Source organism: Coenobita brevimanus, chromosome 71 (assembly GCF_032717465.1).
Source record: "Coenobita brevimanus isolate Jiangsu-jjx chromosome 71, ASM3271746v2, whole genome shotgun sequence".
Lineage (NCBI taxonomy): Eukaryota > Metazoa > Arthropoda > Malacostraca > Decapoda > Coenobitidae > Coenobita > Coenobita brevimanus.
The window spans coordinates 40,135,773-40,154,196 of NC_137024.1; the positions used below are offsets into that span (position 1 = coordinate 40,135,773).

Here is an 18,424-nt window from a genome sequence, read left to right on the forward strand (position 1 = left end):
AAGGAATGAAGGTAAGAAAGACAAAAGAGGGAATGTAAAGTCACCCGTAGGCAGAAGGACGAGGAAAGAATGAAGTAAAGAAAGAGTGAAGAGGGAGGAAGTAAAAGAGGGAGGAGAGGAAAGGGTAGACACCCGAGAGCAACACTACATCGAGTGTGTGGATGGTGAGTGCCCCCACCTACCATATGCAATAAATCCTTGATTTGACAGACTTTAAGTTGCACATGAAATCTGGTCTGTTATCAGAATAGTAACAAAACAGGGGTGAATTTCTTTAATTTACAGTATGTTTGCAGTAATCTCTCATTTAATTTCTTCAAATTTTTTACTTTACATCTTTGTAAATATGCTTGTTATAATGAGATTTTGTTTTGTTTAGAGGGGGCTGTTCTATTTTTTTATGTGAAGTTGTAACAAAAGTGCATAAAATAGGAACCAAATTCCCTAAAACAGGGATTCTTAATTTAGTACAGAGGGTGGTGTTTTAATTAGTGCATTACATAGAGGAAGTAATGTGCAGTTAGTCTTTATTATAAGCCAGGTACCTGTATGTGTTCCAGAATATCACAACTTATGTAGCAGGTATTGAAAGTAGGGAAAGTCTAGCAAATCAGCCATTTAGGTAGAAATGGAACTTTAGTAGCTAGACAGTTTCCTGTTATTCAGTGTAGACTTTGGTGGTAGGTGGTGGCAACCATCATCCTTTCCCATTTATCATGGTATTTCAGATTCTACCTACCTCTCATCTTGTATCTCCCATCCTTTATGTCACTTTCTATTAGCTACCTTTTAGGGGAGCGCGGTAGCTCGGTGGTAGGGTGTCGGGCTCGTAATCGTGAGATTGCGAGTTCGCGCCCCGCCCGATGGCTGCCGTGCTGGGAGGGGTAGCGCTCTCCTGTAACCCTAGCAGGGCTATATGATCTGATGAGGTCCAGCTTGGGGATCAATCCCTTATTAGCTACCTTTCTTTCTGCTTCAGGTAACTCAACATTAAATGGCAAACCTAATGGTTTTGTGTAACCAAGGGAACTATTTACAACACTAAATGGCAACCATATAACCACAAAATGGGCTATATCTTTGGACCCTCTGTTAACTGGTTGTAGAGATGCTGATGCAGTGTCCATCTGGAACCAAGCCACCACACACTTCCCTGTCTCGTCGTGGTGAGACACTCTGTACTGCAGGAGTACTTGGGTCCTTTTGCACAGAATAACCCTGCAGGGGCATTTGCTTACCTTTAGTTGATAGGTATGCTTGACCAGATAATCTGGGATTACTCAGCAACAACATCTGTTTATTGTTTTACTTTTTCAGTCATGCACTGGTGGTTTTCATGAAGAACAATATCCAACATGGCTGATGAGCAGAGAACGGGTGACAGTACGTCTTCAAACAAACCTTCAAGTCATACATTAGTGAGTACAAATTTACAGCACTCTTAGTACTTACTGTAACATACCTTATGAAGCTAAGAGTTAGCTCATAGTTTGACTGTGCCACATCCATTTGACAGACGAAAGCTATACCATTTGTCAGTTTTTACTCCTCATAGTTAAAGGGTAGAAACAATCTCTCTTAGCTCCGTTACTATGATGACCATATTACTGTATTTTATTTTGCTACTTACAAATGATGTGATAGCTATAGCTTTGGGGAGCCGTTTCATAGCAAAGAGGTTAAACTTCTCATTTTACATCATTATAGTTTTCGTATTGTATCTGGAGATTCTAAGGAGAAAAAACAAACGTGTCTCATACTGCATGTTAAAGTTGAAGCTGTGCACTGTAGGGTAAACTCGCCATTCCAAACGCATGTCCGCCAGTGCCGACACATTTTGACAACAAGAAACCCCCTTTGAAAAACCCACAGTTAGGCTAATGAAGTAGGTCTCCAAAATAACTTCAGTCATCCTGCTACATTCACACAAACAACCAATAACTCATTTTTTGGTAGGAATCATACTGCATTTTTTATTATTATTATTATTTTTTTTAAATTGAAATGTGGAAGATGTGCAGATTGCCCTGGGAGGAAGGTAGAGTCCCGGAGGATTGGAAGTCAGGTATAATTATTCCCTTGTACAAAGGAAAAGGGTAAAAAGAAGTGTGTGTTAATCATAGGGGCATTTGTCTTCTTAGTATAATAGGAAAAGTGTATGTTAGGATACTTATTGACAGAGTTAGAGAAAGAACAGAGAAATTAGTTGGAGAATAACAGGGAGGCTTTAGGAAGGGAAGAGGTTGTGTAAATCAGATATTCATTCTTAGATCTTTAGTGGAAAAGTTTCTAGAGAAGGGAAAGAAGTTGTATGCGGCTTTCATGGATTTGGAGAAAGCACATGACAGGGTGGATAGACAAGGATTGTGGAAAGTGTTAAGAATATATAGAGTAGATGGGAAGTTGTTGAATGCTGTGAAGAGTATGTACGATGGTGCGAAGGCTGCAGTGCGTGTGGATGGTGAACTAAGTGAATTTTTCTCTTTGAAAGTTGGGTTGAAACAGGGATGTGTCATGTCTCCATGGTTGTTCAATCTGTACATGGATGGGGTAATAAAAGAGGTACAAGGTAGGGTAGTGGATGTGGAAGCGACCCTAGTGAAAGAGGGCAGAGTTTGGAATCTCCCTGTACTGTTGTTTGCAGATGATACTGTGTTGTTAAGTGAAGATGAAGGGGAGCTGCAAGGCTTGGTGGATGAGTTTGAGAGAGTGTGTAAGAAACGGAATCAGAAGGTGAAGGTAGGGAATAGTAAAGTGATGGTCTTCAAGAGAAGTGAAGTCAGTGAACGTACATTAAGGTTGGATAGGGAGGAAATGGAGAATGTGAGTGCGTTTAAGTACATGGGTATTGTGATGAGTAAGGATGGAAGTTTAGAGGGTGAAGTGCTTGAAAGGGTACATGTACAACAAGGAAGAAAGGTTGCTGGTTCCTTAAAAGCAGTGATAAGAAACAGGGAAGTGAGCATGGAAGTGAAAAAGTTACTACATGATAGTATTGTGATACCAACTCTAACGTATGGAAGTGATCCTCGGACCTTGTTGAAGTGACAAAGGTCAAGAGTGTGAGCAGTGGAAATGAGTTATTTGAGAGGAGCATGTGGAGCCAACGGCCATGCCACGTTGAGTACACCGCTGCCCGTCCGATCAGCGAAGTTAAGCAACGTTGGGTCTGGTTAGTACTTGGATGGGTGACTGCATGGGAACACCAGATGCTGTTGGCATCCCTACGTGTCAAGTGGGGTTGGTGGAGGATTAGTGCCCCTCCCTGTAAAACAATTAACTCTAAGCCCTTGGCCACCCCGTTTGGGATACATGGCATCTGGCAATGAATGAATGAATGATGTGGAGTCACATGGCAAGAAGACTGACAAATGAGGTCGTGAAGGAGCGCTGTGGTGTGGATGTAGATGTGATAGGAAGCGTTAGGAGAAACACAATGAGGTGGTTTGGCCATGTGGAGAGGATGGAGTGAAAGACTGGTGAGGAGAGTGTATGTGAGTGAGGTGGAGGGGGGGAGAGGAAGGAGGCAGCCGAGGATGAGATGGAGGGATGGAGTGGAGAAGTATATGAGGGAGGGGAGTGTGAGCTGGCGGCAGGGCAGTGAAATGGCAGGGGATAGGGCAACATGGAGGCGATTTGTTTGTGGCCACCCCTTATGGGATTGAGACATCTCGCAATAGATAGACAGATAAAACGAAAGGAAACAGATGCACAATTTTATTTGTCTTGGCCATATAATAGTTTCGCAATCTTTTTATTTGATCGGTCAGTGTAAATACACTTTTTATGATAGGATGCTGGTTGTGGTGTTACTTTGAAGTTGAATAGTTGTACTTTATCGTAATGTGTTCAAAAAAGGGAAATAAAGAATATAAAAAGTCAAAGCGATGAGCTGAGTATAGGCAAAAGCCAAAAATTTTATACACTGCTGTAGAAAAATACAGTACAGTAATCTGTCCACTATCTGGATGACCAATAATCGGCCCCCCCTCTACCCGGACATTTTGGGCCTGGGCCTTCAGAACCCCAAAGTGGCCAAAAAACTTAAAAAAAAAAATAAAATAAAAAAAATCAGATTTTTTTTTCCCCCACCCATAATTTGAATTTGGCACGTGGTGCAGAACAGCTGTGTTTACCCATGGCCCCTTCCTTCCTCCCCTCCCCAGTTACCGCCTAACTACCATCCTGATTAGGTGCTCATCGCAATGGATGCCACACGTGCTCGTTTTTTTTTTTAATAAACAGTGAATAAACTGCAACATCTCCCCTCTGGACCACATGGGAATTTACAGTGTTGTACATTGTTAAAGAAATTAGAATTTAGAGTGCAAAGTATTAAGTGCGGAGTGCAAACTGGCGTGGCACAACTAAAAACACAATGTCCTGTGTTAAACAATTATAACTCACAATGCAAAGAATTAAGTGCAGCACAACACTGGATTACTGTACGAGATTCAAGAGCATTTTCACCATTGCCAGAGCCTTAGAGGAGGCGGGTTAATCTTTGTAACGGCCACAGCCGTGCTGTAATTAACCTGTACACTGCTAAATATTTTCCATACTCACTTCTAATTCCTCATTCTCTGCTTCCATTTCATTTATTTCATGCCTTATGTCCCTTATTTGTGTGAATAGGGTCTTGAATAGGTGCTATGCATGTCTGGTAGGGAGTTATTTAGGTGGCTTTCAAAGTTAGGCTGGGTTAGGGTCCATAACCACCCGTCCAGGAGGCAGGGTCCCAGTATCCGTACAAACCCACTTTCCAGAGATGCCTTTGGCTGTATTACATCGGATATTGGGAAGATTACTGTATTCGCCAAGTTAAGTGTGTGTGCATGTGTGTGTGTGCATGCACGTGCATGCTTGTATGAGAGACAGTCCTGGGCACACGTCATCATATTTTGAGCAAGTTTGAGTTATCCAATATAGGGATGTTCCTGTAGAATGTTTCAGACTTCTTTTTATGGAATGGGTAAATTTCTGTGAATTATAGCTAAGTGTTTTGTGTAGCTTTAGTGTTCATATGGAATTAAATATGTACCTAATTTTTGTTCTCTTTCTTTTTTCTTTTCAGAAACCTAATTACATGTTGAAATACACATTGTCAGGCCATTCCAAAGCAATATCATCAGTGAAATTCAGTGCATCAGGGGACTGGCTGGCAAGTTCGTGTAAGTCTTTGATTCTTACTTTTTAAATTGGTAATTACTGTACAGCTTGATAGATACCCAACAGAATGCTGCACTTACTCTCTACTGAGCTCTGCCTGTTTGATGATGCTGGTATACTTATTTACATTTTATACAGTATACCTTCTCTAATTCGAACCCGAATAATTCGGAAATCGGTTAATTTGGATCTTTTTTGACTACCAGACAAACAATTTTAATTCAGATAGAAATTTGAATTAAGTGAGACCAGTCCGAAAAGGGTTCCAGTGATAAGTGGACGTGAACAGTTTTTATAGTGATAAGTGTAGTAGTTAACCCCTTAACCGCGGGGCGTCACTTTCGTGACGCTTGGGAGCAAGGGATCATACCGCGGGGCATCTCTTTTGTGATTCTGTGTTATTTTGAATTCACCCGGGCTTCTAAGTGGGGGCTTGTATCATCTATCAGTACTGCCAATGTCCAACACTAGTCAGTACTCCTAATCTCATCTGTACTCCCATCCATTGTTGACAATTTAGCCATTTCTCCCCGTTCTTGACTTCTCTCCCTACCCCCCCTCCATTACCCTATCCTCTCGCCTGCCCGGCCGTGCTACGCTAAGTAAATCTTCCCTGGAATTTTTCACTGATTTCATCAATTGAAATAAGCCCTATGTCCTATTCTTATACCAAATAATATATACAAGAAAGAAATAAGGTAAGTGAGAGTGCCATACACCTGGAATTGGCTAATTATCACCTGACAACACCTCACGTGCACTCGTTCACTAATTTTCGCTGTTTTTTTCCCCTTGAAATATGCCATATAATCTATTTTCGTAATAAATATACATGTAAGGAGGGAAGGGAGAAGCCTAAGTGATAGTTACATTCAACTGGAACTACCTAATTTATAATGTATTGTCTAGATTTCCTGCCAGTCATTTCAGTGCTAGACATAGCTGTTTCAAGAGCTAACATTGGTAGCTCTGAATATCCCCTAAGTAGGCCTCCACCCCAGCCCTCCGTTATCAGTTTACTCTCATCTTCCGAAGTGAGGGTACGTATGTTTCTTCTTGCTGACTTCAAAGACTTTTTCACCCCCATGCAAAGGGCCCTGTGACCTTAACCCCTTACTAAACCTCGTGTGGAAAGAGGTAAAGGGCTGACAATTGATAAAAGAGTGACTGCGATCTTTCTATTGAGTAAAACAGTGCAAGTGGAATTGTAAATAATGTGTAAATAATGTGTAAACAGCAAGTGAAAGTAATGAATGTAAATATACGTGAACAATGGAAAATAGTTTTACAAGTTGCTTCAAGTGACAGTGCATAACACAGTGTAAATAAAATAGAAATGTAAATAACGTAAATAAAATAGAGAACGTAAATAGAAATGTAAATGAGTAGTAGTATAAGAATACAAGTATATACCCTAGGAGTAGTGAAAGTGAAAGTTTCACTCTAGCATGTCTGAATGCTATGAGTTATGAGAGTGAAGATGAAAGTGACATTCACTCTCAATGCTAGTATATAGGACGAGAAAGTGAATGCTGCGTATTTTACTGAAAGAAATTGAATCCCTACAGTGACAATAAACTAATACTACTGAAGGAAACTTATGGATAAAGACTGTAGATATATATAAGTGTTATATAGTAATAGAAATATAAAGTGTGAGGGGTTTTATGAATAATAAATGACAGAGTACCAAGAGCAAACTAGTGCCAGTGCGACGATCAGACGCGCTCGTAATTTCCATTGCTTTCACAGTTTTTTTTTTTTTTTTTTTTTTTTTTTTTTAGTATGGATCCCAAACTACTTGAAAATTGTAGAATAGTGTTTATAGTGTTTGTATCTGGCTGTGGTAATCATATTACGGGTTGTCGGGAAGTGTAAAGTGGAGACTTCGTTACCCTACTTCAGAGGTCTCCACAAGTCCTACGGTAACCGACGAAGGCTCAACAATCATTCCAGGAGAAAGCTGAAGGTATGTGCCATAAGCATATTTAATTTTATTATTCTAGGACTAATAACTGATTTTTGCCCCCTGTGGCGGGGGGGGACACAACTTGGCCGCACTATGGGGTGGTACTACTACTCTGCGGCCAGGTTGTGTTAGGAAGAATACTGCCACCGTATTCCCTGCGTGTCGTAAAAGGCGACTAAAAGGGGCGGGGTGAGGGGACTAGGGACCCCCTCCTCTGTTTTGTAGTTCCTAAAAAGAGACAGGCCAGAGAAAGGGATGGGGGATGGAGTTATCCCCGTACCCTGAAGATTGGGTCTATGAATGTGCGTGGATGTAGTACGATTGAGGCTAAAAGGGAGGAGATTGGGAGAATGTTTGTGAGAAGAAAGTTGGATGTGTTAGCTTTGAGTGAAACGAAGATGAAAGGGAAGGGGGAATCTATGTTTGGAAGTGTGAATGGAAGATTGTCAGGTGTTGATAGAGGAAGGGCAAGAGAAGGTGTGGCCTTGTTAGTGAGTCCGGAAGTTCAGCAATGTGTGATTGAATGGAAGGAGGTGTCATCGAGACTGATGTGGGTGAAAGCGAAATTTGAACGTGAGTTGTGGGTGTTTGTGAGTGCATATGGGCCTGGTAGTGAAAGGGATGAACAAGAGAGGGAGTCTTTCTGGAATGATGTTGATGAGTGTCTGCAGAGTTTTGAAGCGAATGTGAATGTGGTAATGATGGGAGATCTGAATGCTAGAGTGGGAAATGTAGCAGTTGAAGGTGTAGTTGGTATGCATGGTGTGCCTGGAAGAAATGAAAATGGGGAACGAATGATAGCGATGTGTGTTGAGCGAGAGATGGTGATTGGGAATACGCTGTTTGAGAAGAAAGATATTTATAAGTATACATGGGTGAGACAGGAGGGTGGAAGGGTTGTTGATAGAGCCTTGATGGACTATGTGGTTGTGTCTAGGAATGTAATAGGAAGATTGTTGGATGTGAGAGTTCTGAGAGGGGAGGGTGGAGGTATGTCTGACCACTACCTGGTGGAGGGAAAGTTAAGACTAGGTAAGAGATGGATGAGAGCTAGGAGGGTTAGGTGTGGCAGGGAGGTTTTGAAAGTGAGTGAGTTGGGTAAAAGAGAGAAAAAGATAGAGTATCAGGAGAAATTGAAAGATGAGTGGAACGCAGTGAAAGATCGGGAAAATGGCAGCGTGGAGGAGGAATGGCAGTTGTTTAAGAGTGCTGTGGTGGGGCATGCAGAAGAGGTGTGTGGTGTGAGACGTGTGGGTGGTGGTGTAAGAAAAGGAAGTGAATGGTGGTGCGAGGAAGTAAGTATGGCTGTGGCTGAGAAGAGACGTGCATATGAAGTGTGGCTGCAGAGGAAGGATGAGATGTCATATGAAAGGTATAAGGAGAAGAGGAATAGAGCGAGAAGGGCTGTGCATGATGCTAAAGTGGCAGCAGATGAGAGGTGGGGTAGGCGGCTGACAGAGAATTTTCAGCAGAATAAGAAAATGTTTTGGAAGGAGGTGAAAAGGGTGCGAAAGGGAGAGTCTGGGAAGGAAGAACGAGTAAAATCAGAGGATGGAAGGATGTTAATTGAGATGGATGCAGTAAGGAAGAGATGGGCAGAGTATTTTGAAAGATTGTTAAATGTAGAGGAGGAAAGGGTGGCTGAGATTGTGGCGGATGGAAGGGTGCAAGGAATAAATGTGTTGGGAGAGTTGAATGATTCTTTGATCACGAAGGAGGAAGTGGAGAAGGCAGTAAAGGAGATGAAAACAGGGAAAGCTGCAGGTATGGATGGGTGTGCTGTGGAATGCCTGAAGGGTGGTGGAGTGACTATTGTTGACTGGTTAGTAAGATTGTTGAATGTGTGCTTTGAGAAAGGTATGGTGCCAATTGACTGGGCAAGTGCTTGTGTGGTCCCGTTGTATAAAGGCAAGGGTGATAAGTATGAATGTACTAGCTTTAGGGGTATAAGTCTGTTGAGTGTTGTAGGTAAGGTGTATGGTAGAGTGTTAATTATGAGAGTTAGAGAGGGTACAGAGGGAGTGATTAGTGATGAGCAGTTTGGCTTTAGGAGAGGGAGGGGATGCGTTGATCAGGTGTTTGCTGTGAGACAAGTGTGTGAAAAGTATTTAGCGAAAGGCAAGGATGTGTTTTGGGCATTTATGGATTTGGAGAAAGCGTATGATAGAATTGATAGGGAGGCTTTGTGGACTGTTTGAAGATTGTATGGACTTGATGGTAGGTTACTAAAAGGGGTGAAAAGTTTTTATGTAAATAGTAGAGCGTGTGTAAGAGTGGGAAATGCTGTGAGTGATTGGTTTCCCGTGAGAGTGGGGCTGCGACAGGGATGTGTGATGTCGCCTTGGTTGTTTAATATTTACATGGATGGTGTTGTAAGGGAGGTGAATGCAAGAGTTTTAGGTGGTCTGAGTCTGGTAAATGTTGATGGAGGAGAGTGGAATCTGAAGCAGCTGCTGTTTGCAGATGATACTGCACTGGTGACTGATTCAGAGGAGAGATTGAGACAGTTGGTAGAGGAGTTTGGAAGGGTGTGTGAAAGGAGGAAATTGAAAGTAAATGAGAATAAGAGTAAAGTGATGAAGTGTACGAGGTTGATAGATGGTAGGGGGATGAATATAGTTTTGAATGGTGAGTTGCTTGAGGAGGTAGATTGTTTTAAATATCTAGGGTCACATGTTGCTGTGGATGGAAGAATAGATGCAGAAGTGAAGTTTAGAATAAATGAAGTAGGAAAGGTGCTGGGAGGAATGAAAAAAGTGTTTAAATGTCGTTCGCTTAGAATGGATGTAAAGAGAAGGCTGTATGAGGGTGTTGTGGTACCGACTGCATTATATGGGGCTGAAACATGGAATATGGGTGTAGCAGAGAGGAAAAGTTTGAATGTAATGGAGATGAGATGTCTGAGGAGTATGTGTGGAGTGACGCGTATGGATCGGGTGCGAAATGATGAAGTGCGAAGGAGAACTGGAGTTGTTCGGGAGATGGCTGGCAGAGTTGAGCAGAGGGTGTTGCAATGGTTTGGGCATATGGAGAGAATGGATAATGAGCGATTGGTGAAAAAGATAACTAGATCTGATGTGAGAGGTGTAAGGCTGAGAGGAAGACCACGAATAGGATGGATGGACAGTGTGAAGAGAGCGCTGGATGCGAGAGGGATGTCTGTTGAGCAAGGAAGAGTGGCTGTGCGTGACAGAAATAAATGGAGAGAAATTGTGAATGAATAAGTGATGACGCGGCCCTGAGGGGATATTCTCCCGCATTTGGTCTGATCAGCTAGTCAGGTCAGGTGCGGGTAAGGGGATGGGTCTGTTATGATGTGGCAGGGGTAAACCAGTTCTGCTGTCGGGCCCTGCTGCGGATGTCACTGATTGCATTGCCCAGTTGACCCTTGTGCGGTGTGGTGTGGTGAGGATCTGTCCGTTCTCCCCTTCGGGGCTAAGATGCGAATGAATGTGTTTGAATGGATGAGTAAATGGAGAGTGAGTCGTCCTGTCTCGGCTACCTCCCTTTCCTTGGGGGAAGCAGCCTAGGTATATAGATAGATAGATAGATAGATTTTTTGAGAGTCTGTCGGAGCCCAAATAACCCCACGGGACACGCAAATCATTGGTAAACAAGCCCGCGGTGTAGGGGTTAAGTATACTGTACTGTACTGCACACTACTACTGTGTTGCAAGACTTCATTATCAAGGTTTGACAGTTTTATTTATTGTATTGTGCACTCTTTAAGTATTAAGTAATAATATACTGTACTGTTCAATGTTTTTGTGAAAAAGCCATGCTTTAGTGAGCGTGGGTGTGATTTGGTGATAGGAGCAAGCATTTTTCATTCATTCATTGCCAGACGCCATGTATCCCAAACGGGGTGGCCAACGGCTTAGAGTTAATTGTTTTACAGGGAGGGGCACTAATCCTCCACCAACCCCACTTGACACGTAGGGAGAACGTTATGCCAACAGCATCTGGTGTTCCCAGGCTGTCACCCATCCAAGTACTAACCAGACCCAACGTTGCTTAACTTCGCTGATCGAACGGGAAGCGGTGTACTCAACGTGGTATGGCCGTTAGCTCCAGTAATTCGGATTTTTGGATAATTTGACATTGGGTTCCCCCCAATTAATCCGAATTATATAGGGTTTACTGTATTTAGAGGCCATTGACCATGCTTGCATATGTAGGTCCTTTCTTCCGATAATGGTTCTCTGTGTATTGCATCTTCAGCTACAGTCCAGTCCAGTCCAGTCCCCTAGCCGGGAGGCCATAATGCAAGACCTCACCACACATTTTCCTCGGTCTGCCTGTGAGCACTCTTCCCTCCACATTCACACCTGCAGCCCTCCTCAGTCAGTAATCCTCCATCTGCCTTTCAATATATCCAAACAATTTCCCTTATGAAAAGTCCCACTGTTACTAAAAAATTATATTCTGTGCAGTAGAATGTTAATTTGCCCATTAATTAATTCAAAAAACTTTTGTAACCTGAGAAGTATCCCTTGTTTGGCTCAGTAATCAACCAGAAAAACAAACTGATTATTAATTGTTACATGCATCTTTAACCTCTAGATGTTGGGTGACAGTTATATCTGACACAAAGATTGTGGATTGGGGATGCTGGGTGACAGCTATAGCTGCAATTGTTTGAAGCTGCCGCCAATTTATTTCATCACCAATGGGTGGTGGCATACTCCCACCTCCGCACTGGAGCATGAGTCAGTCTGTTCCATGCCCTGGCCAGGTGTAGTACAATGTCTACAGGATTGTTCTCAACTGAATCCGTCCCTGTCATCTGTGGCCCCCTTGCATCTTCCACTCCAGCCAAACTCCTGCTGAAGAATGCTAGGAAAAGGCTTAGTGACAGTGCCATTGGCCATGTACTTGATGGTACTGTGTCCACTCATGCAGAGAGTGGCGAAATGTCTTCAGAAAACGGAGGAAGTTAACACGTTGATAGCAACATGTCACGTGTGCCCATCCCTGCTCCCTCAGACACTTTGGATATGGACCCGAAAGTACTTCAGGAGGCTGGAGAGGCATACAAAAGTGATGCATTTGTTACTGGTGAAGAGGAGGATGCACCAGGAAGTGTGGAAAGTGAAGGAGATGGTGGTGACGATGACGGTCATGTTCTTCAGAAACGCCGCTGCCGTGTCTATCCACTGTGCCCCAAGCAAGGAGGTCGCCTTCCATCTCCATCATGACCTTCATCACCACAACCTAGCACATGAAGGTCCATTTCCCCACAATCTGGCCCTTCATATGTGAGGAGAACAAGGTCTGCAGTCCCATCTCGGACACGTGGCAAGCCAGCATCACCCCCAGGGAGTCCCCGCCACAGGTAAGTCATTACCTGCATCTTCTTCCACCTCCACCTCCCCCTTTCCATCCCCTTCCCCACCTGCCCTTGGCCGTGGGTGTGCTCGTGGTGCAAAGAGGCATCTTATTCCTGCTCCAGCAGCCTCGGCATCGGTAGGCTTGACACTTTTGTCTGGGAGGAGGGTGAAGGCTTCCAGCCTACCCTACCTGCCATTGATGAGACAGGGGCAGGTGTTCAGTGGGAGCACGTGGGGGCAGGACAACCAAAAATCATGTCCTTTTTCCAAGACAAATTTACTACCAGTATTGTGCTGTACCTGGTGGAGGAGATAAACTTTCACCAGGCTATATCTGTTCACTGGCTTGAGGTGTCGATGTCACAGAGTACAAAATTGAAAGTATGGATGGCAGTGAAGTTGAGGGATGTGTATGTGTGGCTCACATTGACCATGATAATGACACACGTAAAGAAACATGTCTTTCACCTGTCTTTGTTAAGTATATGGCTTGTGACAGATACTTGGCTATTCTCAAGTTCCTTCACTTCAACGGGAACTAAGGCCTAGCCCCAAGTGACAGTTTGTGGAAGATCAGGTCACTTCTTACCATGCTGAGTGAGTTATTTATCAGGCTTTTCCAGCTGTTTCAGGAAGTGGTTGTTGACGAGTCACTTGTTATATTCCAGGGGCGTTTAGCATTTATTCAGTATGTGCCTTCCAAATGGCATTGCTTTGGCCTAAAGTTGTTTGTCTTATGTGATGGCAAGACTGGATATGTGCTAGACGTGATAGTGTACTCAGCTACGGATGTGGATATACCCAGCGATGATCCCCGTGGGTTTTCTGCTGCTGTGGTAAAAGGGCTGATGGACAGGTACTTCCACAAAAACCATGTCTTGTGCACCGACAATTACTACACTTCGCCGTCATTGATGCAGTATTTATTTCAACGTGGGAGTGGGTCCTGTGGAACTGTCCGTGCTCGAAGACAGAATTTTCCATCACTCCCAGAAAAGACTGAGAAAGGTGCCCAGTTAACCAGAATATGTGGCATCATGTTTGGCCATTCACTGGCACGACAAATGAAAGGTCAGCATGCTTACGACAGCTCACCATGGGGTTTTGCAAGACACAGGCAAGACAGACTACGGAACCAGGCAACCTTTGTTGAAGCCACATGCCTTCATTGATTACAATACAGTATCAACATACGGCTCAGGGATAAATCTAACATGCAGATTGGAGAGATAGATTGCTTTCTGGAAGTCTTGCAGATGGTATTAAAAAGTATTCATCACCTTTTGGATATTAGTATTCTGAACAGTTTCATACTTTACAAGGAGGTTGTGAGTAAGAATCTCCTTTCGTGAGTATGATAAAAAACTGGCACGGCAGCCCCTTGAAAAGTATGGAATTCTTGAGGTTGCAGGTGGAAGGAGGCAAGTGTACCAGGTTCCACTGTCTGATAGGTTTGCCAGTGCACAATACATGGAAAAGCTTAATCTCGTCCATCTAGGCCGAACACCTGCAGCGCGTAACATACAGGCATTGTCATATGTGTTGAACGACAGAATGTCATCCCATTGCACGCAAGGAAACGGCCTATCAGTGTTATGAGTGCAGGATTACACTTTGTCCAGAGTGCTTTTTCGTGTTCCACCGAACCAGAATTCTAAGCACAGGTGTTTGGGAGCATGTACTGTATATAAATAATGGACAGAGACAGAAAAGTGTTGTGTGTGTGTGTGTGTGTGTTTTCAAGTAATTACATATGCCCAAAGCTAATGTGACGTGCTTGTAAACCTTATGCACACATGCAGAAAATGACTGTCTGTGGTAGCACTTGCGTATATTTCTTGGCCTTGTTTTATTGTGCAAAATACGTAATATGCTCCATACACGTGATATGAAGTGCCAATAGAACAAGCATTATATAACATAATTAGTGAGAAAAGCATTAGCCAAGTGTCAAGAAAATGCACCAAAAGCCTAACCAATAGTACAACCATCTGCCCCTTGGTTTAGAATAAGGTATTTCATTGCACTAGTGCATGCTGCCTGTGGAAAAAATGAAATGGAGTGAAGGAAATTTCCTCTCAAAGTTTTTCCAAAGTGCCAAGTTGTAAGACAGGGAGGGAAAAATGGGTAAGTATTGTGTCCTTCACCTTCTCCCACACACAAACTGGGCAAAGTCCAAAGCTGTTACGGCTGGAAAACCATACACAGTTGTCCCTCAATTTTCCAAGGTAATAGAGCCAAAGGCATGTCCAGGTTGTGGTATTGTCCGGATAATGAACAATATCCCGGCTACTATACCCAGCCTCCAACCTATACCTAACCTATTTGTACTTTGGCAGTGTTTTCTGGTCATTTGGGCATATTAAGATATAAGAACAAACATAGGAATATCAAAAATAATTTTTAACCAAGAAAACCATGTAAAAAAAAACTGAAAACCAAAAAACACCCTACCTGTACACTACTGTATGTACAGTACCTCTCCTAATTTGGGCACTGTTCCTGGTCATTCTGCCATATTTAGAGATCAAAACACGCATAGGAATATTCAAAATTATTTTAAACACCAAGAAAACCATGCAGAAAAAAAACATTGAAAACCAAAAAATACCCTACCTGTACACTACTGTACGGTATGTACAGTACCTCTCCTGATTTTGCACTGTTTTCTGGTCACTCTGCCATACTAAAACATCAGATCACACGTAGGAGTATCCCTATTAATGTTAAACACCAAGGAAACAATGCATGATTAACAAAAATCCACAAAAACCTGAAGATGGTTGGAAAATCAGCTCTCATTGTGACACAACCGATACCTGTTCCCGGGGCACCAAAAAAAAAAAAAAAAAAAAAAAAAAAATCCACAGCCAAATATGCCACCGGAATGAGTTATGTTGGTATAAATGGTATACCATTATCTCTGCTGGTGTTTATGCTGTTAGATAAGCTAATAAAAACACAGAAAACTGATGAATGAAATAACAAAACTGCAGTGAGAATAAATGATGTTCAACAGTAAGGCCTGTGGGGCTAGGATTGTGATTGGAGAGTTCTGAGAAAGGATGGGACTGGAATGTATTGGTGCCATGATGAGGAGGGGTAGAATGAGATGGTTTGAGTATGTTGAGAGGGTGGAAGACGACAATTGGATGAGTAAAGTGAGAAGTGTGAGCGTCAGGGGTAGGGTTGCAAGAGGCAGACCAAAAAAAAGACCTGGGATAAGGTCATAGAGGGTGATCTCAAGAATGAGAGACTTAATAGCGGGGCTGCCAGAGACCGAGCAGCATGGAGAACTGCCATGTGACCAGGGCTGAGGCATGCAAGCATGTTGTAGCCTTTCTGAATGATACAAACCTAGTATAATACAGATACATAAAGTTAGCATTCAATATAACAAATTTATGGTAAGCTTCAAGCAGCTTTTATTGTGATTGTTGATATAAAGCAGTTCTGTACTGTACCGTATCTATCTGTTTATCTATGGCCAGACACCATAATCCTGTAAGGGGTGGCCATTTGACTTTGAGTCAGTTGTTTAATTGTTTTATTGGAGGGGGGGGGGCACTAACCCTCCGCCAACCCACTTGTTGATGCATAAGGAACATAAATGGGTTGGTTATATGGTTACCTGCCGGCATTGTCAATGGTATCCTGGCTTACAGGAAAACATCAGGCTTGTTACTCAGTGTAAAGCTACTTGAAAAGGAGTAATAAAAAGTAACAGGAAAGATGGGAGAAATAGGAAGAGAGGAGGGCAGGCAGAAAAAGAATGGTAAAGGTGAAGGAAGAAGTTGGCAGTACTATATCAAACGAGTGGATGATGGTTGCCACCCCTGTACTTTAAATTCCACAGAATATTCTGTAATACAGTACTTGTATGCTGTTGATTAAGTGCTGGTTGGTTTTGCACAGTAGGTTTCTTTTTTTCAGGAAGAGCACTGTATACAACTATACTGTGGTATACCAGTAGTCGTTAATCATGACTTTTCACAGTATATACCTGTTTTTTTTTTTTTTTTTTCTACAGCTGCCGACAAGGTTATAAAGATATGGGGAGCCTATGATGGCAAGTTTGAGAAGACATTATCTGGACACAAGCTGGGAATAAGTGATGTGGCTTGGTCACATGACAGTCGCCTCCTTGTCTCAGCCTCTGATGATAAGACCCTCAAGATTTGGGAGCTAGCATCGGTAAGTACCAACAAACATTCATCTTGCTTACAAGGTACAGTGCTTGTCATGCTGTAGTAACCAAAGTTAGGTATTTTTAGATCTTGTCATTGTATTATATAATTTATAAAGGCTCCAGCTTGCTCGCATGTGCTGACCTTGGTCACCTGATGACGGCTTTGGCTCTCCACACTGCTCAGTCTCTGGCAACTTCCCAGATCAGTCTCTTATCCCTGAGTTCACACTCAGTGACCACATCCCAGGTATTTTTTTGGTCTGCCTTTCGCAACCCTATCCATGACGATCATGCATCTCGCCTTCTGCACCCAATTGTTATCCTCCATCCTTTCAGTATGGCCAGACCATCCTAGTCAATCCTTCCTCATCACAATACTAATACATTCAAGTCCCATCCTTCTTCTCAACTCTTCAGTTATAATTGTAGCCCCCACCCCCACCCCCCATAATGTAACAGGTCCTTGAACTTCCTCCAACCTCTCCTCACTCTAGCTACAAAGCTTGTTCTGTAGTGCCCGGAAGTGATAATGAGTTGTATCGTTTATTTTATGACCAAAAGTTCGGTTAAGTGAGAGAGAGTGGCCAGGGTTTAGTTGTTTCCATGCAGACGTGATCTGAATGTAGATTAAGTTACCTAGTTGCTAAGTCATTTTTTTTTCCTACCATAATTTATTAGTATTGTCTCTTTATAATATAAAAACTTGAGTGAGAAGGAACATGTGCCTATGGTCACGTAATCTAGCATCATGTATGCATGCGCCAAGTGGTGGCACAGCGTCGGGATGACCTATTAATGTGAGGGTAATTAAACTTGTCAGTAATAATTGAGAGATCATTTAGATGATTGTCATTAAATCTAATTAAGGTAGTAGCTCATCTCCCAGTTCTCAAAGGTATATGTACTTGGCATTATATGTAGAACTAGAGGGTACATGTATTTGTAGTGTGTACTGTTTTGGTGTTGGAGTTAGCCATTTTAATACAGGTTATCCCTTAATTCACGCGAACTTTTTTCATTCGATTTCGGTTTTCCACGAATTTTTCGTACAATAATTAAAACAAAATTATAGTATTCAAATAAGTAATTTCAATATACAAGAGAAATAAATAAAATATAAAAAATGCCTACCTGCTGCCTGTGTGCACACATATATGTATGTGTGTGTGTGGGAGCCTGGGAGATCGGTCTACCATGCACCACACAGTCAGTTTGAATCCGACGGTCGGACCATGCATGATTTGCAGATCGTTATGTGGCATATTTTTCTGCCTTCCAGTAATTGCTTGCCTTGTCTGTCAACATGGGGCATAAGCGTAGTGCTAGTGATGCATGTGGAAACACACCAAAACTGACTTGTAAAGTGATGTTGCTGACAGAGAGAGTTAAAGTGTTGGACAAACTTCAGGGAGGAATGTCAGCGACAATTCTCCATCAGGACGATTCCCTGTCATTTATTTACATACCAGTGTATTTAGCAAGTACAGTACACTAGTTTTTTACTTATATGAGTTATAAAATCCCCTGAAAATTAGTTATTAAAGTATTAATTAATCAATAATAAGTATATTAATAGAATGACGGGGAATTGTCCATGTTTTGAAGGTGAATTGTCTCGGAACCGTATGTTTGGGGTGAGTCAACTGTTCATACAATAAAGAAGGCAGAATGTAGCATACCGGAGACAGTAAGGGCTAGTGAACCAGACTGCTAAAGTGTCTCCACCTACGCCTGTGAATTGTCTTGTAACCGCATGTTTGGGGTGAA

General features: G+C 42.5%; 1 protein-coding gene and 2 non-coding genes across 3 annotated transcripts in view; 2 read left to right on the forward strand and 1 right to left on the reverse strand.

Moving 5' to 3' along the window:
- Window positions 1-18,424, forward strand: part of wds (WD repeat-containing protein wds) — an 86,092-nt gene that overhangs the window by 12,218 nt on the left and 55,450 nt on the right. The window contains exons 2-4 of the mRNA XM_080277738.1: window positions 1,318-1,418; window positions 5,075-5,171; window positions 16,499-16,662. Coding sequence (XP_080133864.1) covers window positions 1,356-1,418; window positions 5,075-5,171; window positions 16,499-16,662 — 324 coding nt within the window. The 5' untranslated portion in view covers window positions 1,318-1,355. The remainder of the gene's footprint in view (window positions 1-1,317; window positions 1,419-5,074; window positions 5,172-16,498; window positions 16,663-18,424) is intronic.
- On the forward strand, window positions 3,103-3,221 carry LOC145406989 (5S ribosomal RNA). Its single transcript, XR_013898654.1, has one exon. It is a non-coding gene; the product is annotated as a 5S ribosomal RNA (ribosomal RNA).
- Window positions 11,089-11,207, reverse strand: LOC145406984 (5S ribosomal RNA). Its single transcript, XR_013898649.1, has one exon. It is a non-coding gene; the product is annotated as a 5S ribosomal RNA (ribosomal RNA).